This window comes from Melanerpes formicivorus, unplaced genomic scaffold, assembly GCF_026170545.1.
Source record: "Melanerpes formicivorus ecotype bairdi unplaced genomic scaffold, bMelFor1.0.p_v2 SCAF_49, whole genome shotgun sequence".
NCBI lineage: Eukaryota > Metazoa > Chordata > Aves > Piciformes > Picidae > Melanerpes > Melanerpes formicivorus.
The window spans coordinates 4700415-4724996 of NW_027142401.1; the positions used below are offsets into that span (position 1 = coordinate 4700415).

Genomic DNA, 24582 nt, shown 5'->3' on the forward strand with positions numbered 1-24582 from the left:
GATTCTGAACCAGCTCTGCTCATTGAAATCTAAAGGACAGACAACAGAATGGGTTCCCAAGAAGGAAGTGTGGTCCCAGTGTTATCTAACAGAATCAGATTTGGTGCACATGGAATGTAGAGGTGCCAAGACTGAAATCTGTGTCAGTGATTACTCAAAACTCACCACCAGCTGTGCAAGCTACTACATATTCACACTAATTTCCTGACCTTGCCATCCTAAATTTACAATTCACAGAATGAATGTAAGAATCCTGAAAGCAGACCAAATTAAAGATGATTTCAGGCTGTGGGCCTATGTGACAAGCTGGTGACAGATGGGTTTGATGGGTGGACCACTAGATAGATAAGGAACTGGCTTGATGGCCGCACCCAAAGAGTGGCTGTCAATGGCTCCATGTCCCAGTGGAGGCCAGGGACAAGTGGAGTTCCTCAGGGATCAGTCCTGGGACCTGTCTTGTTCAACATCTTTGTGTTCAGTTCTGGAGCCCCTATTACAAGAGGGATATGGACATGCTGGAACGTGTCCAGAGAAGGGCCACGAGGATGATCAGAGGGCTGGAGCACCTCTCCTATGAGGACAGACTGAAGGAGTTGGGGCTGTTCAGTCTGCAGAAGAGAAGGCTCCGAGGGGACCTAATTGTGGCCTTCCAGTATCTGAAGGGGGCCTACAGGAAGGCTGGGGAGGGACTTCTTGGGATCTCAGGTAGTGATAGGACTAGGGGGAATGGAATGAAGCTGGAGGTGGGGAGATTCAGGCTGGATGTGAGGAGGAAGTTCTTCACCATGAGAGTGGTGAAGCCCTGGAATGGGTTGTCCAGGGAGGTGGTTGAGGCCCTGTCCCTGGAGGTCTTTAAGCCCAGGCTGGATGAGGCTCTGGCCAGCCTGCTCTAGTGTGGGGTGTCCCTGCCCATGGCAGGGGGGTTGGAACTAGATGATCCTTGTGGTCCCTTCCAACCCTGACTGACACTATGATACTAAGCACAACGGCCACGTTATCCGTGGTGATCCAGAAAGGTGGCAACGAGAAAAGAGATTGAGAGCTCTGCTTTAGCCACTTTAAGCCCTAGCTGTTGGGATGACAGCCCTGAGGAGATGGCAGAGACAAACAGATTTTTTTTTGGGTTTTTTTTTTAAGGCTTGCTTTGAAACTCTACTCCATTAAAACAAATATATAAAAATGACTGACCGTTAGGTTACCTGAAATTTCAAATTTAACTCAAAATACTTTAAAATATTCTTACTCTATAGCCATCATCATGTGTCAGCTCTCCTAATACATTTATGTTAACTGAATACAAAAGAAACGTGAAACAAATATAACCAGGAGGGACAATCAAATCTAATTTTGATACATTAGTGTCATATGCTGTACATGTTACAATAGCAGCCAGACTTAATACTAAGCTGCAGGCTATAGTGAAATTTCCAAATGGCAGATTGTTCTAAGTGATACCAAGTATAATTGAAGTAATAAACGATAGTAAAAGCAAAGCACACTGTCAGGAAGAATTTAAGTATTTACTTTTTAAAATTAAATGAGTTAGGTTTGGAAAGGCAAGACAAGTGAAATAATGCAGGGCTCAATTTACAGAAAATTCCTTTTATTTATCTGTTGCATTAACCCTTGAACTCTTGCCAAAATTACTGTAATTTCTAATACTCACTTACCTAAAGGGGGGGGGGAGGAGAAAGGCCATGATATTTTTCTTATAAAGGCTAGCCCCAACTTTTTCCTTCTTCAAAAATGAAAGTGTTCATTTAGAATAAACCACCCTTTATTTAGAATAAAATTTAGAATAAACCAAACCAGGTTGGAAGAGACCTTCAAGATCATCGCGTCCAATCCATCAACCAATCCAACCCACCTAAACAACTAACCCATGGCACCAAGCACCCCATCAAGTCTCTTCCTGAACACCTCCAATGATGGTGACTCCACCACCTCCCTGGGCAGCCCATTCCAATGGGCAGTCACTCTTTCTGTATAAAACTTCTTCCTAACATCCAACTTGAACCTCCCCTGGCGCAGCCTGAGACTGTGTCCTCTTGTTCTGGTACTGGCTGCCTGGGAGAAGAGACCATCACCCGCCTGTCTACAACCTCCCTTCAGGTAGTTGTAGGGAGTGATAAGGTCAACCCTGAGTCTCCTCTTCTCCAGGCTGAGCAACCCCAGCTCCCTCAGTCATTATAAAAGAAGAGAAGGAGCAGAAACATCTGATGTAATGGCTTACTGCAGCTACTTCTGCCCATTAAGTGTAAGCAGTGCTGCTTTCTACAGCATATGCACCCTCTAGCAGGATTGTTCACAAAACTTTGTTTCAACAACTATGGTGTCTTCAGTGGATTTTAAAAAAAGTGTCTATGTAATTGTAACTCAAAAAAAAAATTGTACTAATAATCATACAACCATTTAGGTTATACCTCAGGATCATCAAGTCCAACCGCTGACCCCACTCTACAAAGTTCATCCCTAAGCCATATCCCCAAGCACATCTGAACAACCTTTAAAACACATCCAGGGTTGGTGACTCAACCAGCTCCCTGGGCAGCCAATTCCAATACCTAACCACTCTTTCTGTGAAAAAAAATGTCCTAATGTGCAGTCCAAACCCTCCCTGTTGCAGTTTGAGGCCATTCCCTCTTGTTCTATCACTAATTACCTGTGAGAAGAGACCAGCACTAAATTCTCTACAATATTCTTTCAGGTAGTTGTAGGGAGTGATGAGGTCTCCCTTTAGCCTGTTCTCCTTCAAACTGAACAGCCCCAGCTCCTTCAGTTGCTTTTCATCAGATTTATTCTCCAGGCCCTTCACAGCTTTATTGCCCTCCTCTGCACTGGCTCCAGCAGCTGCACATCTCTCCTGTGTTGAGGTGCCCAAAACTGGACAGGATACTCGAGGTGTGGTAACATCAGCACAGAGTACAGGAAATTTACATCTGTATACCTTCAAGTTCTCAACTGATGTTAGCATCACCATAAAAAACACCCTAGCTATAAATTCTGGGAGCTATAAATCTTTTTATGTGCTTAGGATGATGCCACACATAACCTCAAATCATGTAATACACCCGAAGCCCAAGATGAATTACTGTTCCAACCATTAACAAAATTACTACTTTGGATTTATATATCTTGTGCATAATATTCTCACCTATAGTGCTTTCACTCCTTTATCAGGCTGAGGAAGGAGGAGCTAGACAGGTGACAAGCTTCCTCACTCTGAACTGAGAGTCTTCACAGTTTCATTTAATGCTGACTGACACTTTTCTTTGCAAGACTGTTCTTGTAAGGGTAGTGTAAATACTTCCTGCTCTAACTTCTAAGCAAAACAAAATGGATTGCCACATCAGTGATAAATCTTTAAACTGCTCTTTGCAGATTAAATGCCTATTTTGCACATTCATTTCAAGGTTAAGTTCCTTTACACATTCAGAAGATTTCAATCTGTTTTTCTTGAATGTATGTGTTTTCTTGATCCTGTTCAAGCCTTCAGAAACAAATGCTTCAGAGGTATCCAGGACACTTGAAAGCCTTATTTACTACTCTTTAAGGCTGATGGAAAATAAGTTTAAAATTGGCTTAGCCTCTGAAACAGCAGAATCTTGGTTTTACAGTGGCTCGACTGGCAGGAAGAAGTTTTGTTTTGATTCAATTTAAATTCCATTTATAAGATGGACCTATCATGCACCTCTAGGCATATTTACAATATAAAAAGCAGCAGCAGTTCTACACCAACTACTCCAAGTTTGCTTGGTTTTTTTTTTCTCCCTTTGAATGAAACAGACAAAGAAAGCATGTGAAAGACCTGTAGAGAAGATAAAGAGAGAGAAAAATCCAGGTTTCTCTGGAGGTCATGAACTGCACATGCACTCAGAACAATTACAATTGTCAGCACAGGCAGGGCTCTCAAATGATTTCAAGGTCCCCTATAGCGTATGAGCTGGATGGCATCTCATAAAACATGCTCCTTTTGCTGATCTGTTCACTTGCAGTTGCAGAACTAGTAAAAGAATTAAGCCTGTTTCCCTACTCATGTCCCCTGATACCAGTAGCTGGTCTCTCCCCAAGATGCAAACTTCACTTGTGAATATATTTTTAGAATAAACCAAACCAGGTTGGAAGAGACCTTCAAGATCATCACATCCAACCCATCAACCAATCCAACCCACCTAAACAACTAACCCATGGCACCAAGCACCCTATCAAGTCTCCTCCTGAAAACCTCCAATGATGGCAACTCCACCACCTCCTTGGGCAGCCCATTCCAATGGGCAATCACTCTCTCTGTATAGAACTTTTTCCTAACCTCCTGCCTAAACCTCCCACCTAAACCTCCCCTGGCGCAGCCTGAGACTGTGTCCTCTTGTTCTGGTACTGGGTGCCTGGGAGAAGAGACCATCATCTGCCTGTCTACAACCTCCCTTCAGGTAGTTGTAGAGAGTGATAAGGTCACCCCTGAGTCTCCTTTTCTCCAGGCTAAGCAACCCCAGCTCCCTCAGCCTCTCCTCATAGGGCTTGTGTTCCAAACCCCTCACCAACTTCATTGCCCTTCTCTGGACTCGTTCCAGCAAGTCAACCTCCTTCCTAAACTGAAGGGCTCAGAACTGGACACAGTAGTCGAGGTGAGATGACTTTCACAGCACACATCTGATGCTGGTTCTTTGATGTCTAATGCTTCTTCCTATGCAGTCTTTATCTTCTGAGTAGGAGCACTAAGAGTCTCTCTCACTCTGTCTCCTTTAATTTGTCTTCATGAAACATCCATGAAATGAACATCTTTGAAACACATCTCTGTTAAATTTGATTGAAATAGGCCAAAAGGTGTTAGGAAAGGGAGAAGAGAAAAAGGGAGGCTCACAAGTCTCCATTCATGGGAAAACTGGTCTTGAAAGGAAGAACAAAAACTATACACCAAAGAAGAACAGGAAAGAAAGTCACATAAAATAAAGTTGCCTGATTAAACAGCCCACCAGTAGCAAAGCTACAAATATAATCCAAATCTTTTGATACATTCTACATATCCATAGAGACTTCAACTATTCTAAATTTCTGAAGAGTGAGACTGTTGATAAAGGAGGCGAGAAACAGGCCTGGGGCAAGCTGCAGTTTTAAAAAGTCCAATTGACACCATTGTCACAAGCTAAATCACAGGAGGCCTGGACCAGCACTGAACCTTGCCCGGCAAGAAGTCCTATACATAGGTTGAGGGTGATCCTGGAAAGGGACATGAGATCTTGCCTCTGTGTTCTGCTTAATTCCACAGCATTTGGAAATTAGGCTACACCTCTAGTACTGTGTCCAGTTCTGGGCCCCTCAGTTTAGGAAGGATGTTGACTTGCTGGAACATGTCCAAAGAAAGGCAACAAAGTTGGTGAGGGGTTTGGAACAGAAGCCCTATGAGGAGAGGCTGAGGGAGCTGGGGTTGCTTAGCCTGGAGAAAGGGAGGCTCAGGGCAGACTTTATTGCTCTCTACAACTACCTAAAGGGAGGTTGTAGACAGGCGGGGGCTGGTCTCTTCTCCCAGGCAACCAGCACCAGAACAAGAGGACACAGTCTCAGGCTGCACCAGGGGAGGTTTAGGTTGGATGTTAGGATGAAATTCTACACAGAAAGAGTGATTGCCCATTGGAACGGGCTGCCCGGGGAGGTGATGGAGTCACCATCACTGGAGGTGCTCAGGAGGAGACTTGACAGGGTGCTTGGTGCCGTGGGTTAGTTGATTAGGTGGTGTTGGTTGATAGGTTGGACATGATGATCTTGAAGGTCTCTTCCAACCTGGTTTATACTATTCCATTATTTATTATTTAATTAATTCTCACTGTAACACCTCTTCCCCCTTCTCAACACTTTTTATTGCTCTAATTCAAACACTACAAACTCATGTTGTACAGGTAATTACAAACTGTGTTTTTAAATACCCAAGCTTCTGTTTTAAAAACACAGAAGCCAGTCAGCTTAGACAAAGATCTGTACAAACCTGTTCTACACTAGAACAGCAACAACAACCTGATTTTAAAATTAGTTCTTGTTTGCTATTAAGCTACTTTTAGAAATCATTTAACAACTTAAGTATTACCCTGGCTCTATTTCAGGAAATAAAGAACAGAAAGGACCCAGCATCATTGACATACAGGAAAAAAACTTGGGTTTTTTCCATATACAAAACCCCCAAATAAACCAATGTAAGATGCAACAGGGAGCAGTGAGAAGTCATAGCCAGTGTATAACAATAACAATAACATTTTTTTCCTCAAGTTGAACACAAAGAACAAAAAAGTCATTAATAATTGAAGCTCGCCAGAGGCATGGCTATTTCTCTCTTTACTAACTGTCTACCATCTAATTTAATTACAAGTATTAAACTCCATGCTGAGGTCAACCAGCTTCAGTTCCTCCAATATTACACTTCAACCACGTCTCATTAACGTGTCTGCTGAATGGATTAGCAGATCTGAAGATGTATGTAGGCAGGACAGGGGACGGTCTAATGATAGCCAATTGCTCACTCATAATAGGACACACGTTTGAGACCCTAACTTGTTATCACTAATATGGAATTTATTAAATTGCAAGGAAAAAATACCAATACAGAAAAACTTTTATTTTGGCTTCTTTTTTGTTTTTTTTTTTTTTTCATGTGGCTTTGGTCATATCACTGTTGAGTATTTGGGCCTGCAGAAAGACAAAAAACCCTACATATAATAAACATCGTTGAAATCTTCGTTAAGGGAAAATTAAGTTAATAGGTAGCGTGCGACCCTTAAGTGAATAAAAAGTCACCTTAGGTAACTACTCAACACATTTATTAATTGGCATTTAAAGTCTCAAAGTGCTAAAACATCACTCAGAATACTTTTCTCCTACACAAACTCTGACCTCTCTATCCATTTGCAATGACAGCAAAAATCACCGGTATGGCAAAGTAAGAAATTGGTGGAGAGTAATTTCTGTGCCTTAACCTACTTCAGTAAAATCCCAACTATTAGTAGGCAAAGGTGTTAAAATATTTGGGTTTTCTTAGGAAAAAGGTATTCAGAAAACACCTACCTTTTTTGTTAGAGAGTCATCTGAATCAGAAGGCATTCTTGTTGACACATGGAACATTACTTCTACTGTCGAGGTAGCAAAATATGGAGTGGTTAGCCCAGTGCTTTTGTTTTTCTGCAGTCCTCCCATAAAGCCACAATGGTTTGTGAGATTTACCTAGAAGTAAAAAAAACAGGTAAGGATTTAGAGAAAAACAGTAAATCAGATGATAAATACATTCTTTACATTTTGTAGTACACTTGCTATTGAATTTTACAAGTCAAGGCCCTTTTCAGCTCTTTTAAGAGCTCAGACTCACTGACAAGACTGAAAAATCAGCTGCAGTGGCATTCTATATTCCACAGCCAGCACGGATGCTGCTGGGAAGACAAGGTTATAGAAAAGGAAAGGTTATGTAAATGAGTTATTGACTGCATTATTTCCTGATCAGTTGACTGAGCCACTTACATGGACCTTCTAAAATTGTTATAAATTCTCTGATGATGCTACATCAGCCTTGACCTGAGCTCTGAAGAAACCCTGAGTGAAAGGCAGACAATTTCAATTTCAAATTGTCTTATTACCTTCTTGAGTAATTTTCATATTCTGTGAATATGAAATAAAAAGTTAGGAAGCTACCTAAAGAAAGCTATTTGAAAACACCCTAGCCTTTCCTTATAAGGGAGATGTTCTACACCCTGCTTTCAAAAGTACAGTACTTCAGTGCTTTTGAGTAATGCTAAAGAGCCAACTACTTATAGTACCGAAAGCGATCTGTAATTTTCTTTGTAAACAAACTTCAGATAAAACTGTTTTAATAAATACCTCCCAGCCAAGACCAGCTACAAAATCCTCATAGGCTTGGCTTCCTCCAGTATTTGTAAGGATGGAGTGTTTATCTTCCTGCCCTTCAGCAACATAAAACACCGCAATCTTGTGTGTCTCTCGGCTGTAAAACAGAGGACAGTCACTGCATGACATGCTCCTTACTAAAACCAAACAAAACTATGCAAGCAGTACCTGCAGAGCACAGCTTTAAAACATCAAAAAAGACAGTGGAAACAAAGAACAGCTGTATGACTTCTTTTTCAATACCTTTTATGCTTCCACATTCCCATTCTGTTCCTTTCTAGTCTGGTCTTCTCTAAAGTTTTATTACACAGGGACAGCATTTAGCCCTTTCAGCGCTTCTGAGATGCAGGATGGTACTGACAGCACCAGTTGCTAATGGAGCAGCTGAAATGAGCAAAACCTGTAACACAGGCATTATCAACACTGCACTGCCCATTACCAACAGTGCCTTGTCACTGCTGTGGCAAATGTAGCTTCTGCAACTGTATCAAGAATCTAAATATTACAGCAACATCTTCTGTTCACAGCTTGCTGTTAGACCCCGGAACAACTGAAGATGGTTTCTCACACTTCTAAAACCTCCTCTGTGCTGTAACTCCCAACTAGAATTCCATGTTTTCAAATATGAACAGCACTGGAGAACAGCTAAACAATTGGCTGAAGCTTAAAAGGGAAACTCTTTAATACATCCAAGTTATAAAACTATTCATAGTATCATAGTATCTGTCACGGTTGGAAGGGACCACAAGGATCATCTAGTTCCAACCCCCCTGCCATGGGCAGGGACACCCCACATTAGAGCAGGCTGGCCAGAGCCTCATCCAGCCTGGGCTTAAACACCTCCAGGGACGGGGCCCCAACCACTTCCCTGGCCAACCCATTCCAGGGTTTGTTCCATTCATCTCCTTGTATTCCACTTGTAGAGTTTCACTCTGCAAATAACACCAATGTAACTTCAATAACACCAATAATTACTGTACAGTGCAAAATACATGAATAATTTACAAAACTACTGCAAAAATTAGTTTGACTCCCACGTCTATGCAATTAGAGCCATTTAAGCACAAAGCACACTTAAAGGAAGTGAGCAGGCAGCCATTAAAAAAGTTTACCATTGTCTTGAGTCCAAATTTCTGAGTTCTCGAAGTAACTTCTCGTTTTTCTTCAGGAGATGAAAGCTCCTTCTACAAAAGAAATTTGTAGCTTTTTATCACCTCTTCACTGAGGGATACAAAACAGTCCAAGAATGGTACAAGAATATTTTCAGGTCCACACATGAACAGTCAACAAATGTTTTCATCTTTTCAACAGTCCTTTCTTATCTAAAATATTAAGAGACCTTTCTAACATATAACCACCTTTTTCTTTAGCCCTGAGGTGTACAACTTTTACTTCTTTCCACTGCTTTTTGCCAGCCTACTGGGATCCAACTGCAATAAATCTTTCCTCTATGGATCATACAATCATAGAATTGTTAGGGTTGGAAGGGACCTCAAGGATCATCTAAGTTCCAAGCCCCCTGCCATGGGCAGGGACACCTCACACTACAGCAGGTTGCTCACAGCCACATCCAGCCGGGCCTTAAAAACCTTCAGGGATGAGGCTTCCACCACCTCCCTGGGCAACCTGTTCCAGTGTCTCACCACCCTCATGGGGAAGAACTTCTTCCCAATATCCAATCTGAATCTACCCACTTCTAGTTTTGTTCCATTCCCCCTAGTCCTATCACTCCCTGGGAAGAACAGACAGAACTTTGACACATGTATGAGCTGCACACTTGACTAGGCCACAATATATATATATGCTTCGTGACAAAATATATGCCCATAAACTGCTGTCCTAGGGAGTTTGTGCATTAAACACAGAGCTTTTGCTGTTCTGAATTGGAGAGGAGAGCAGAACATCACCCACTAGTCACCCAGCCAGCTGCAACAACTTAAAGAAAAAAACAAAACAATATGCTAGAGCAAGAAAGTCACTTTTCATTTCTTTTAAACTGGTCTTAAGATGTTTCCCACAAAACACTGTGGAAATTTAAGAACAGTGCTGCTCAAAGTTACACTGCCTTGAGGAATTAAAGACCAAAATAGGAAGGGTTATAACACCAACATTTTGTCTGCTTCCAGTGATATCTTAGTGACAGGTTTTTTTTTGTTTTGCAGGATATCCATTTCTCCTCAGAGCTGAGAAAATATTTCAATGTCTCCAATATGGAACTTGACAGCTATGGCAAAAGATAACTTCAGCAAGATCCTTAAATTCTAGAGTGCTAATACTTGTACATACCCACATGTATATGCAGACAGACACCTAACTACACCTCCACAAAAATGATAATGGAAACAGAGGCATTACTTTTGTAACTGAACACTGCTTGTCTCCTGTTCTAAACAATAACCAAACACTGCCAATGTTGAAATATATAGTAGGGGACACATCTTTCTCATTAGCTAACACAGATGCAATGCTTTGAGGCTGCATGCAAGCATGCTCTTAGCCAGCAAAGCAGCAGGACGCTGTTCAGCAACACAATAGTTGAGAGTATGACACTTTCAGAGTCATATTCTGGCACAGAGAAGTAATGATTTTTGCAGGAACATACATCAGAAGCAAAGAAAGCAGAAAAGATGCCTTCTTTACCCATGGTAGTAGCCCTTAGTACAGCTGTTGAAAGGATTACGAGAAAATCTGCCTTCTTCAACACTTTTCTAAAGAATGAATACAAGCAGCAATAAAGGTGGCAGGTTTCCTCCTCTCTGTCTCTCTAAATGGCAGGTTGAAATGCAGAAGAAAACTGACGTTTCTCCCTAGCTGCACATTTTCTCTCATCTTTTGTTGGCCAGCCTGGATTATTTTTGGCATAACTCACACTACGACCAGCATGATTCTTTAAAAGTGAGCTCTTAAATTGTGAGTCTTTTCTTTTTACCTTTTATCCCAAGAATTCATTCCCAGTATACTGAGGAGTAATCTGCAGTAGTAAAATGCTGACTGGGGCTTTTGTGAGGTTGGCTCATCCTGTTCCATAGCCCTCATATTTAAATCATTGAAATGCTTTTCAACAAACTCCCTCTCTTCTGTGTGCTGTTTCAGAATTGCATTGATGACATCGTTCTCCTGCTTCTCAGAAATGCAGACTGGCTGAGGAGCAGGGATGTTGAGGGAGACACCAGTTCTCTGCAAGCATTCAGGGCTTGTAACACCTAAATACTGCAGGAGCTCGTCAAGGGCATCTTCTTCATCCCTGATTGTATCCCATGTCGGTACAGTGTCTCTAAATTTCCTTTTTACTTGGAGTGTAATTCCATCCCTTGCAGATACATCCTCAGGCACATGCTCAAAAGAAGAAAGAGTATCTTCTGGTTTATCTTGCTGAGGTAATGAAAGTGCAAAAGAGGTTTGTTGTGAAGATCCACATAAAGATGATGGTCCATACAAAATGGCTGAGTCCCATGAGTATTTGCCAGACAGATCACGCACTATGATTCTTACATTTGAATTAGCAGATGCAAGTCCAGCAGACAGTCCTCCCCCAGGCATATCATCTTCTGCCTGGATTTGTATGCAAGACACCAGGGAAGTATTGTTTAACACAAAGAACTGAAGGTTTGGGTTCTCAAACAGTTCAGGAGAAAGTTCAGGACTTTCACTGTATGGATTGTCATTGTTTTCACACACTTGACTGGTTAGCATAGCAGGACCCCCACTCATAGGATAGTGGCCTAAGTGGTTGACTAGGTGTGTTATCACAGTCCGAGCAGCGACAGAAATTAATCCTTGTTGCATGTGAGTTTTCACTGCAAGAGAAAGAACAGAGGCTTTAAAATAAGCATTCAGAAAACAACACTGAGGTTTATGCATTTCTTTTGGTCTTTTCTTTCTGAGTTTTGAACAGATTATGAACCTACAAGGTTAGGAAAAATATGCATTTTGCTGAATGCTGGTCTCATAGATAAACAGCCTGAAAAATCATAAGGCAGTCAAAGAAGAATCTTCATTTTACAGATTATCATACCTCCTTTACCATACCTTTGTAATCAGCATAGGTCTTCTAAAATGCAACATGTCTCAATTTAGTGAAAATAAACCTTAAGTTGCTCATGAGGTAGAGCTCATAATTGCGTTGTAAGAAGTCCATTTCCAACCAAAATGGATTTTTGTATTTCCCCACTTCATTACATTGTGAAAAACAAAGGAACATAGATGCACAAAACCTCTAATCCATCTTAATTTCCCAGGGGAGCATATAGCTGTAAATTAGGCTGAGAATAATACTGGATCATTTTAAAGTATTAAACCAAAGACAAGGCTATCTATGCTGAACACAATCTAACAGCAGCAACATTTGAAAAACAAGCAAATCCCAGGCTCCAGCTGCATTTTAGGAAGTTTCAGGCTGGAAAAACTTAAGAGGGAAGAAGAGAAGTGTCTATCTTAAGTTATATCTGTCTTGTGAGATGCACTGGTATTTCAATACAGTTTTGACACCTCCTCCTTTGTTGTATACCTTCCACTTGCAGACCACGTTATCTAAATACACAAAAGGAGTTTCTTATTGTTTATAGCCCCACCTTGCTACTCCAGTACTTTATTGTTACTGGATTCTTCTACCAAATCCACTCTGTTACCTAAGAAGTTCAGAACTAGCTGCTCAAAGTGACTCTGTCAGGCAGACAAAACTCAAGTCGCTCAGGGTAACCCTACTGAGGAACTATTGCTCTGTAGAAGACGAAATCAGCTCAATATGGCAAAGGATGTATTTCTGCAGACAGCCTCTCAAAACAGGACCTGGCTGCCCTCAATTTGAGATTTATAAGGGGAAGATAAATCAAGACCATTCCTCAGGGTTACACCATATATTTTTAAACACATGAAATATTGAAAACTGAATATTGAAAACTACTACAAACGCTTCCCACTCTTTTTATCATCAAAAATGCACCAAACCAGAATGTTCTGAACCATGTTATTTATAGAATAGAATAGAATAGAATAGAATAGAATAGAATAGAATAGAATAGACCAGACCAGGTTGGAAGAGACCTTCAAGATCATTGTGTCCAACCTATCATCCAACACCACCCAACCAACTAAACCATGCAACCAAGCACCCTGTCAAGTCTCCTCCTGAACACCTCAAATGACGGTGACTCCACCACCTCCTTGGGCAGCCCATTCCAAAGGGCAATCACTCTCTCTGTGTAAAACTTCCTCCTAACCTCCAGCCTAAACCTCCCCCGGCACAGCCTGAGACTGTGTCCTCTTGTTCTGGTGCTGGTTGCCTGGGAGAAGAGACCATCATCCACCTGTCTACATCCTCCCTTAAGGTAGTTGTAGACAGCAATAAGGTCACCCCTGAGTCTCCTCTCCTTCAGGCTAAGCAACCCCAGCTCCCTCACTCTCTCCTCATAGGGTTTCTGTTCCAAGCCCCTCACCAACTTCGTTGCCCTTCTCTGGACATGCTCCAGCAAGTCAACATCTTTCCTAAACTGAATGGCCCAGAACTGGACACAGTACTCGAGGTGTGGCCTAACCAGTGCAGTGTACAGGGGCAGAATGACCTCCCTGCTCCTGCTGGCCACACTGTTCCTGATGCAGGCCAGGATGCCATTGGCCCTCTTGGCTGCCTGGGCACACTGCAGGCTCATGTTCAGCCTACCATCAACCAGCACCCCCAGATCCCTCTCTGCCTGGCTGCTCTCTAGCCACTCTGACCCCAGCCTGTAGCTCTGCATGGGGTTGCCGTGACCAAAGTGCAGCACCCAGCACTTGGATGTGTTAAATCTCATGCCGTTGGACTCTGCCCATCTGTCCAGCCTGTCGAGGTCCCTCTGCAGAGCCTCTCTACCCTCTAGCAGATCAACTCCTGCCCCAAGGTTGGTGTCGTCAGCAAATTTACTGATGATTGACTCAATGCCCTCATCCAGATCATCAATAAAGATGTTAAAGAGGATGGGGCCCAGCACTGATCCCTGGGGGACTCCACTACTGACTGGCCGCCAGCTGGATGTGGCACCATTCACCACCACTCTCTGGGCTCAGCCATCCAGCCAGTTCCTAACCCATCGCAGTGTGCTCCCATCCAAGCCATAGGCTGACACCTTGGCCAGGAGTTTGCTGTGGGGGACAGTGTCAAAGGCCTTGCTTTTCCATTTAGCATTTACTGATAAAATGCAACCTCTTGGATGTGTGAGTATGGTATAAATGAACTCACCTCCCTCTCTGTTGTGTATTAATACACAATGGAAATGAATGTTTAATAAACAAATTTCTTATTGCAGTTTAAGGTGTCATAAGTGGCTTAACTGGAAAAAGAAAGGCACATTTGGAATGCATATTGTCATGACAAAGCTTTAGTTTCTGAAGCACTGGATGCATTCTGCATCTGTAGAAGTAAACTATTAGTAAATATATGGCTTTTCATTTTCTTCCCTACCTCCCTGCACAAGGTTTGGCTAAAGAATGTAAGAGATGTTTGGGATTCTAGCTCTCCTCCATCTTTAGAGAGCACTATATCTGAACTGCAAAAAAGGGAAATATTTAGTCCTTTTAATAGTTGGCAACATCAACCTAATTTTTACACTATTTCAAACCTCAGACAAACTCAAGTATTTTAATGAATTGAGGCCTTGAAAACCAATATAAACAAATTTGATACTGTATTTTTACTATCAATAACCTGCTTGAGGTTTAAGATTGACAAACACAAAAACATTCATACAAGTTGAATTAAATGTTCAGATACTGAGAGCATACATGGAAATTAAGTTACAGTGCCATCTGCTGAAATATAAGAAGGAACTGTAAGCAAGTTTATACAAAACAAAGGCAAAATAAGTTGGATGCTTGGAGAATAACTCATCAGTGCAGTACTAACCAGCACCTGGTTGCTAATGGGCAGAGGCTGGGCCATCTTTGTCAGGAAGGTTTATACCAAGTATTTAGCACTTGGCTCTCTACAACTACCTTAAGGGAGGTTGTAGACAGGCGGAGGTTGGTCTCTTCTCCCAGGCAACCAGCACCACAACAAGAGGACACAGTCTCAGGCTGCACCAGGGGAGGTTCAGACTGGATGTTAGGAAGAAATTCTACACAAAGAGAGTGATTGCCCATTGGAATGGGCTGCCTGGGGAGGTGATGGAGTCACCATCATTGGAGGTGCTCAGGAGGAGACTTGATGGGGTGCTTGGTGCCACGGTTTAGTTGATTAGGTGGTGTTGGATGATAGGTTGGACATGATGATCTTGCAGGTCTCTTCCAATCTGGTTTATTCTATTCTAAATAAAGTAATACACCTCTTAGGTTCCCAGGATCAAAAACATGTGAGTTTCACAGTTCACAGCCTGACACCGTGTACATTAAATGTCTTTGGTTAAGTTCTGCCAAAAAAATCTGAAAAAATGAGAGTGACCTGTCAGCACAAGTTATTACTAGCACTGTTTGGTGGCAAACCCTCAGAGACCTCAAACCTCACCATGGTTTTATTGTGCCTGTGTGTATGAATTTACTCCCTTAGGAGCCTAAGGGACAGATGGAAAAGAAAGGTGATATGGTGAAACCGAGTGGCACGTCAAATTAAAATCTGGAAGGTATGTTCCCAGTCCCACCACAGCCTTCCTTGGGAAATTCTGCTCTTGGATTAAAATTAAAGGAATTGTGATATGAATCTGCCATTGCCTCTTTTATAAAAGTGCAGTCCTTCTCACTGAGTCTTCTCTCAGAACACAGCATTGCTGATCTAAGAGTGACACAGAAAACTTCAATCAGAAGTATTAAGAGAAGCCTGTTGAAATGTAAACTGTTATGCTGAAAGAAAATAAAGCAATCTTGAAACTTTCTTTGCCACACTGCAAATCAGTTTTTGGTGACAGTTTCCCTTAGCTAAAAAAACCAAACCCAAATCCAGTAATGTTTTTGAAAAAATATGAGGATTTATCATTAAATTTTCAACTTAAAGGATACATGCTAATATATTCTTTCTAGAAGTGCATCTCCTTAATGAGGAACAACTGGACATTGAAACTCTTCAAGTGAGTTTCTAAACCATGCTCCTTGCTTCTGGAGGGCAGATCAAAATATTCACCAATGCAAGCCACCTCAAATTTGACACAAATTCTACAAACTGAGTCATATCATAGAATGACAGAATGTACTGCATTGGAATGGACCCCTAGAGATCATCTAGTCAAATCCTCCTGCAGGAAGCAGGGACATCCCCAACTACATTAGGTTGCTCAAAGCCCCATCAAGTCTGACCTTCACAGTATCACAGTATAACTAAGGTTGGAAGAGACCTCGAGGATCATTGAGTCCAGCCTGTCACCACAGACCTCATGACTAGACCATGGCACCAAGTGCCACGTCCAATCCCCTCCTGAACGCCTCCAGGGACGGTGACTCCACCACCTCCCTGGGCAGCCCATTCCAATGATGAATGACTCGCTCGGTGAAGAACTTTGTCCTCACCTTGAGTCTAAACCTCCCCTGGCACAGCTTGAGACTGTGTCCTCTTGTTCTGGTGCTGGTTGCCTGGGAGAAGAGACCAACCCCTTTCCGGCTACAACCACCCTTCAGGTAGTTGTAGAGGGCAATGAGGACCTTGAACATCTCCAGGGATGGGGCCTCCACAACCTCCCTGGGCAACCTGTTCCAGTGTTTCATCACGCTCATAGTAAAGAGGTTCCTTCCAATGCCCAATCTAAATGTACCCTTCTCTAGTTTAAATTCATTACACTTTAGAGCAGTCTAGCTGGCTGCTTTGCAAGCCTGTCTTCTTGAGTCAAAACACCTCTGCTTTCTTTACAATGCTACAATCTTCTGCTTGGGTAGTATAATTTATGTGTGTACATGATCACTTAGTGATTTACTAGCGGCACGTCATGGTGGCTATTCTTATCAGCCCCTAAAATTACCTCTTTTGTGAAAAGGCTGAAGGTCTGTCACCACCCATTTGTATCAGTGGCACACATGGAAGATACCTGAATTTCCTGAATATGTGTTGTTAACTCTGTAATTCAGCTTTGACTGAACAGTTTCTAAACAACTATAGTTATGTAGGAAAAAGTAATGATCAAGTGCTAGATTTAACTCTCTTCACCCTTTTAGCTATCTAAAGGGTGATGCAGCTGTACAGATTGATTCATCTCAGTTAGAAGCCTGAATTGGAGAAATGGGATGAATCACTTTCTGGAAACTCTTCTCTTTCTCCATCACATTAAGAGGGAGCTTAAGACAGCTCAGTTTAGCCTAATTACTTGTATTTTACATTAGCTGAAGGAAGTCTCACCCTTTTCCAGTTTCAGGCTTCAGGTATAGAGAAACCCACCTTCAAAATAACTCTGACATAACACCATCTGTACTATGCTGGATGCACCATGTATAAAGTGGGTTTTTTTCAATGTGTACTTTTTGTCTCCTTTCAGTAAAAGGCAAACAGCAAATCCTTAAAAATAGAATAGAATAGAATAAACCAGGTTGGAAGAGACCTTCAAGATCATCGCGTCCAATCTATCATCCAACACCACCTAATCAACTAAACCATGCAACCAAGCACCCCATCAAGTCTCCACCTGGACACCTCCAGTGATGGTAATTCCACCACCTCCCCAGGCAGCCCATTCCAGTGGGCAATCACTCTCTCTGTGTAAAACTTCCTCCTGACCTCCAGCCTGAACCTCCCCTGGTGCAGCCTGAGACTGTGTCCTCTTGTTCTGGTACTGGCTGCCTGGGAGAAGAGAACAACCTCTGCCTGTCTACAACCTCCCTTCAGGTAGTTGTAGACAGCAATAAGGTCACCCCTGAGTCTCCTCTTCTCCAGGCTAAGCAGCCCCAGCTCCCTCAGCCTCTCCTCATAGGGCTTGTGTTCCAAGCCCCTCACCAACTTTGCTGCCCTTCTCTGGACACGTTCCAGCAAGTCAACCTCCTTCCTAAACTGAGGGGCCCAGAACTGGACACAGTACTCGAGGTGTGGCCTAACCAGTGCAGAGTACAGGGGCAGAATGACCTCCCTGTTCCTGCTGGCCACACTGTTCTTGATGCAGGCCAGGATGCCATTGGCCCTCCTGGCCGCCTGGGCACACTGCAGCAGTACTTTGTAAATAAAGTACTTTGTAAATAAAAAGTACTTTGTAAATAAAAAGTAAAGACTTTATATCAGATGGGGAATTTTATTTTTTCTGCATAAATTGTACTATATTAGGGAAAAAAATTATTGATCTATGCAGAAGAGTTTGAAATGTGTTTGGAGAAATAAATATATTTATATGTAACATATATATAATAAATTTAATTACATCAATAAATGATAGCTCACTGTGTGCAAAGTAAATACAGCTTTCCAATCACAACTCTAACAGATTCATGATCTGTGAAGAACAAGTTTCAAAATGTTTTGCCTGTCATGGCAAAAAAAACTTCTAGAATATTATTTCCTTGCAACTAGACTCTATCAAATAGTCTGATTTTATTACCTATTAGCATTAGAAAGTGTATGGGACTTTGTTTAATGCTATGTATTTTCACATAACTACCTTCCTTCTTAATACAAGGGTCACCAAATCCCCTCAATTTCACTTTTCCCACTTAATACAAACAACAAAAAAGCTCTGAAGGAGAGGTCCCATTTTAATTCTTCCTCATATATATTTATGGTTCTGTAATGACATGTAGAAAAGCAGAAGCAGGTAAGCAGATCATGGCACAAGAGCGTCCAAGTTAGCTTTTGCACATCTATACTGTACAGTGAATGGTTATGATGCTATACCATCCTTGGAGAAATCACCCCCGTCAGTGTGACACTGAATCCAGACTAATTAGGTGCAGTTAACTGCACAGACAGCACTTGTATGTCTGTCCTATAGTACTGCAGGCAGGGGAAGTTGTCAATACTAGCTGGAGTTCAGAAGCCTTCATGTAGACAAGCCTTGTGATTCCCTAAGCGTATGAAATGATGTCTGCAAGTCCTGATGATGCAAGAAAAGCTTTCTGCTGATCTCTTTATTGTCAGCTGCTGAAAGTTGATTCAGGTTTAAATACAACTTGTAATATACTTAAGAGTTAATTTCAACATTATTCTATGTTTATCTTATACTGCAATCTATCACTCTACCTGAAATGTACAGAAAGGAGGGCAATTTCCCTTATAATCCTAGGGATAACCAATTCCTTATGACTTGGAAAGCTACTGAAACAGAGAGGGGAACAGTCCTCTTCTCCCCCCACATTGCCTGTTTTGAAAGGATTTACTAAATCTTCACTGCGCCATTTACTGCAGGGCTTGCTCCAGCCTCTCAATAGACCCTGTCCCCACTACACACTGATACAAAGCTGTATCACTGAAAAGCCTCATACCCATCATACTGTGGCTAAGTGTCCATAAAACTTGTGATGGATCTGACCTTGAACAATGTGAGATGTAACAGAGTATGCCAGTCACAGCCATTGAACTCATCAAAAGCATCCCCTCAAGAAATCTGACATCAGTACTTTAAGCTTTGATTGTGATGTAAGGGAAGAGAGTCCAGCCATCCCCACCCTGGTTGTTGTAGAACCTTCCTGATTTTCCTACAACTGTCATCTTGTCCATTTCCATTCCTTCAAAAACAAAACCCAAAACAAGCTATGACATCACTTTTACTCCTCTAAAAACGACACTGACCACCGGCATTTAGCTCTGCTGCTAGCTTGCACTAATTGACCCTCTCTTAATCAAGTCCCAGACTGGTTCTTATCCACCAACTTTACTCCTCTCACTCCTCCGACAATGCCAGGGAGAACAGATGCCGTGCAGTCAGCTAAGCACTGCCAATTTTATTCTCTTCTTGGCAACGTGGACTGGAAGTGCCAAGGTTGCAAGACAGGGGTTGTAATATAATGCTGTAGTTTGCCAATTAAATTTCACCATCTGACTGACGATTCCAGAGCCCTGAAACTTTAATAAGCAGCTTCCTTAATTAAGGAACAGCTGAAATGACTTTTTCAAAGAAATTTAACAAGAAATTAGAGCAGAGGAGATCAGGTAAGGAAATGCAAACCCAAGATATCGATGCTGAGGCTTTGTGCAACTGCACTCATTTAAAGATAAATCTATTCAGGGTTGCCTTTTCAGATCGTCAGATTAAACAAGCTGCACGGCATTTGCTGCTAAACCATAATTACAGATTATTACAGAACACAAAAGATGCCAGGCATGAAAAAGCTGCTACAATTCACTACACTGTAATAGAACATGCAGTGAAAGTTAATTTTGGCAAATGCTTTAAATATTAGCTTTACATAATATGTATAGGTGAGACTGTAATTAGGACAGAATGAATCCTTCGAAGCCTCTTTCATTCTGACCCAGCAGATGATTACTTTTGACTAATAAGACCACAGCCATTTGACAAAAAGCCAACTATAGTACCTTGCTTCATTCTTCAGTAAATTTAATAATTACAGCTCCTCCTGCCAACAGTTCTCAAATCAGACTTGTTCAATCCAATACTGAGCTTATTAGGGAACAGCTCTATGTTAAGAATTCTTTGGCCAAAAAAGTACTTGAGGATGATGAAGCATGCCTTAGACAAGGGCACAATGATTAGCCATTTTCTCTACATAAAAAACAGCACGTAGACACTACAGACCACAAAATCACCTGCTGTTAGCACACAGCTGCTACAAAGAGCTGCTGCATTTATCTGGTTCTTAGTACCTTTAAGGAAGCCTAAATGGAACAACTTAATATGGAGGGAGAATAGCACTACACAGAGTTTCTGGTATCAGTATTAATCTCATCTTTTTCAATTTTCTTCCCAATGCAGCTCTTTGGCATTTACCAGATACACTGTGTAATATATGCTACTCCTCTGTAGCTTAGTTTCTGGATACTTTGTTTTTATCTTCAGGTTCTGAAAAAAAAACATTGTAATTCCAGGTTCTAAGCAGGTGAGAAGAAATTTATCCTTTTTTTTAGGTAGCTCTGGTTTTAAACAGTGTAAACAGATGGACAGCAAATTATTAGAGGCTACAAAAATTCACAGGAATCTTTCAGCTCAGATAGGGAAGACATTCTTAGAAAAAGAAGGAAAATTAAGGAAAAAAATCAAGTAATTTCATAGTATCATAGTATCAGTCAGGGTTGGAAGGGACCACAAGGATCATCTAGTTCCAAGCCCCCTGCCATGGGCAGGGACACCCCACACTAGAGCAGGCTGGCCAGAGCCTCATCCAGCCTGCTCTTAAATACCTCCAGGGACGGGGCCCCAACCACCTCCCTGGACAACCCATTCCAGGGTCTCACCACTCTCATGGTGAAGAACTTCCTCCTCACCTCCAGCCTGAATCTCCCCACCTCCAGCTTCGTTCCATTCCCCCTAGTCCTATCACTACCTGAGATCCTGAGAAGCCCTTCCCCAGCCTTCCTATAGGCCCCCTTCAGATACTGGAAGGCCACAATGAGGTCACTTCGGAGCCTTCTCTTCTCCAGACTCAACAGCCCCAACTCCTTCAGTCTGTCCTCACAGGAGAGGTGCTCCAGCCCTCTGATCATCCTCGTGGCCCTTCTCTGGACACCTTCCAGCACCTCCACATCCCTCTTGTAATAGGGGCTCCAGAACTGGACACAGTACTCCAGGTGGGGTCTCACCAGGGCTGAGTAGAGGGGGAGGATCACCTCCCTCGACCTGCTGGCCACACTTCTCCTGATGCAGCCCAGGATCTGATTGGCTTTGCGGGCTGCAAGTGCACACTGAGAGCTCATGTTGAGCTTTTTGTCCACCAGCACCCCCAAGTCTCTCTCCTCAGGGCTGCTTTCCAACCAGTCACTGCCCAGCCTGGATTTGTGCCTGGGATTGCCTCGACCCAGAATTTACTGAAAGCAAAATGAAAAGCAACATTTATTCATGCTGCAGTACTTAACAGTTCTTCCTGCTACGAAGAGAACAGAGGAATCCATATCAAATTGATCTTCATGTTGTTCAGAAGATAGTTATTTCAGTTAATCAAACAGTAATTGCTCAAAATTATGTTAGCTCACTCCATACTAACAGTTCCTGTCTAGTGTCTAGGTATACCTTAAACCTTTTGCTTGAGACCAGCACTTCAATTCTGGAAACCAAGATAAAACCTTTTGAAAGAGCATGTATTTAGGCAGTTTGACAAACCTTCAGTGACTGGCTGAAGTTTAGAAGATCTCTCAGAGTCTGGTGAATGCAGGGGTTCTGGTTCCTTCAAGCTTTCTAAATGCATAAAAGGATCATAATCCACACACGCCAAATCAGAAAGGCTTAGAGGAAAATATTTAGGGTTGCTAAAACACTGAGAACCGTAGACACATCCATGCAGAACCTAGAACAAAAGCAGAATTTCATGACATTAACTACTGAAGTTTCTACTTGATAGTTCTGTAAGAAACGAAGTTTACTTCCATTTACATTTTTCAATTGATTTGTTAGAACCAGGGAGGCAGGACAAAATGTTGGAAAACTTTAGATGCTTAAAGTTTACAGAAACAAAACCTGGTCTTGCAAAGAAATTATTAAAATAATATCTATGCTGAAGTGGAATTTAACAAAATTTCCAGCACATGACAGGATCACAGGATGTTAGGGGATGGAAGGGACCTCCGAAGCTCATTGAGTCCTTACCCCTGCCAGAGCAGGGCCACAGAAGTTAGCACAGATTGCACAGGAAGGCATCCAGATGGGTCCACAACCTCTCTGGGCAGCCTGTTCCAGTGCTCTGTGAGCCTCACAGTGAAGAAGTTCCTCCTCACGTTGAGGTGGAATCTTCTGTGCTGTAGTTTATATCCATCACCCCTTGTCCTGCCACAGGGTACAATGGAGAAGGGCCTGTCTGCTCCCCTCTTTCTTGACCCCCAGCCCTCAGATATTTATAAACATTTGTTAAATCCCCCCTCAGTCTTCCCCTCTCCAGAATAAAAAGCCCCAGGGCTCTCAGCCTCTCCTCACAGGGCAGTGCTCCAGTCCCTTAAGCATCCTGGCAGCTCTCCGCTGGACTCTCTCCAGTAGATCTCTGTCCCGCTTGAACTGGGGAGCCCAAAACTGGACACAATATTCCAGGTGAGGTCTCACCAGGGCAGAGTAGAGGGGGAGGAGAACCTGTGTCTGCTGGACACACTCCTCTTAATGCACCTTAGGATATCATTTGCCCTCTTGACCACAAGGGCACATTGCTGGCCCATGGTAACTTGGTATCCACCAGGACTCCCAGGTCCTTCTCCACAGGTCTGCTCTCTAGCAGACTGCCTCCTAACCTGTACTGGTGCAGTTTATTATTCCTCCCCAGATGCAGGACTCTGCACTTATCCTTGTTGAACCTCATTAGGTTCCTCTCTGCCCAGCTCTCCAGTCTGTCCAAGTCTTGCTGAATGGCTGCACAGCCTTCAGGCGTATCAGCCAAGCCTCCCAGTTTGGTACCGTCAGCAAACTTGCTGAGCAGACACTGTCATTGATGAGGATGTTGAACAGGACCAGACTCAACACTGATCTCTGGGGGACTCTACTAGTTACAGCTCTCCAGCTGGACTTGGCACCATTCACCACCACACTTTGGATTCTATGTTGTAACCAGTTCCTAATCCATCTCACTGTCTGTTCTTCTATCCCACACTTCCTGAACTTGCTCACAAGGATGTTACGGGAGACAGTGTCAACAGCCTTACTAAGGTCAAGGTAGACTACATCCACTGGTCTCCCTGCATCTACCCATTCTATTACGCCATCACAGAAGGCTATCAGATCAGTGGAGCATGATTTCCCCTTGGTAAATCCCTGCTGACTACTCCTGATCACCTTCTCTTCCAAGTGCCTAGAGATGACCTCCAGAATGAGCTACTCCATTTTTCCAGGGATGGAGGTGAGGCTCACTGGTCTGTAGTTTCCTGGAAACTCCTCCTTGCCCTTTTTGAAGACTGGAGTGACACTGGCTTTCCTCCAGTCCTCAGGCACCTCTCCTGTCTGCCACAATTTTGCCAAAATGATGGACAGTGACAGAGCAACATCATTAGCCAGCTCTCTTGGGTACATCTCTACAGGGCCCATGGACTTGTGAATATTCACTTTATGTAACTGATGCCTAACCCAGTCTCCACTAACTAGTGGAGAATCTTCCCTCCTCCAGACTTCTTCATCCAGGGTTTGGACTTCATAGGGAAGCTCAGTCTTAGGAGTAAAAACTGGAGAAAAGAAGGCACTCAGCAATTCTGCCCTCTCTGCATCCTCAGTTCTCAGGGCTGCCTCCTCGTTCAGCACTGGGCCCACACTTTCCCTATTCTTCCTTTTCCTACTGATATATTTGAAGAAGCCCTTCTTGTTCTCTTTAACTTCCTTGGGCATTTTTTTGCCAAATCACTAATCTGCCTTTATTTTTAGATATCCTGTCTTCTTTAATTACATATACTAGGTCTAAGCTCCTGGAGGTTTTAATCCCCTTCCTTTGCAAAAAGAAAAAAATCCCATCTTTGTTCTGTGTCCCTAAAGACAGTAATTATAACTTAGCACTTTTGAGCTGACTTATTGCTATGTGAAATTGCTTGGTACATAAAAACTACATTCTCCTTTCTTAAATATATAGCTGGTCTTCCACAACACAAGCATCCAGTACTGATATGACACACAAAAGGGAACTTGGTTAAACATGACAAAATGAGAACCAAAACCAAACAACTCCAAATATATAGCAGGTACAGTAAAATGTAGAAGA

The 24582-nt window shown here is 42.5% G+C and overlaps 1 protein-coding gene across 11 annotated transcripts in view; it reads right to left on the reverse strand.

Annotated features, from left to right (window-relative positions):
* RALGAPA1 (Ral GTPase activating protein catalytic subunit alpha 1) overlaps nt 1-24582 on the reverse strand; it is a 155809-nt gene that overhangs the window by 42179 nt on the left and 89048 nt on the right. For all 11 annotated transcript variants that reach the window (XM_068160385.1, XM_068160384.1, XM_068160383.1 and 8 more), the window contains 5 exons: nt 22023-22206; nt 10811-11678; nt 8994-9065; nt 7855-7978; nt 7051-7206 (listed from right to left, as the gene is read on the reverse strand). In XM_068160385.1, the coding sequence (XP_068016486.1) occupies nt 7051-7206; nt 7855-7978; nt 8994-9065; nt 10811-11678; nt 22023-22206 (1404 nt within the window). The remainder of the gene's footprint in view (nt 1-7050; nt 7207-7854; nt 7979-8993; nt 9066-10810; nt 11679-22022; nt 22207-24582) is intronic.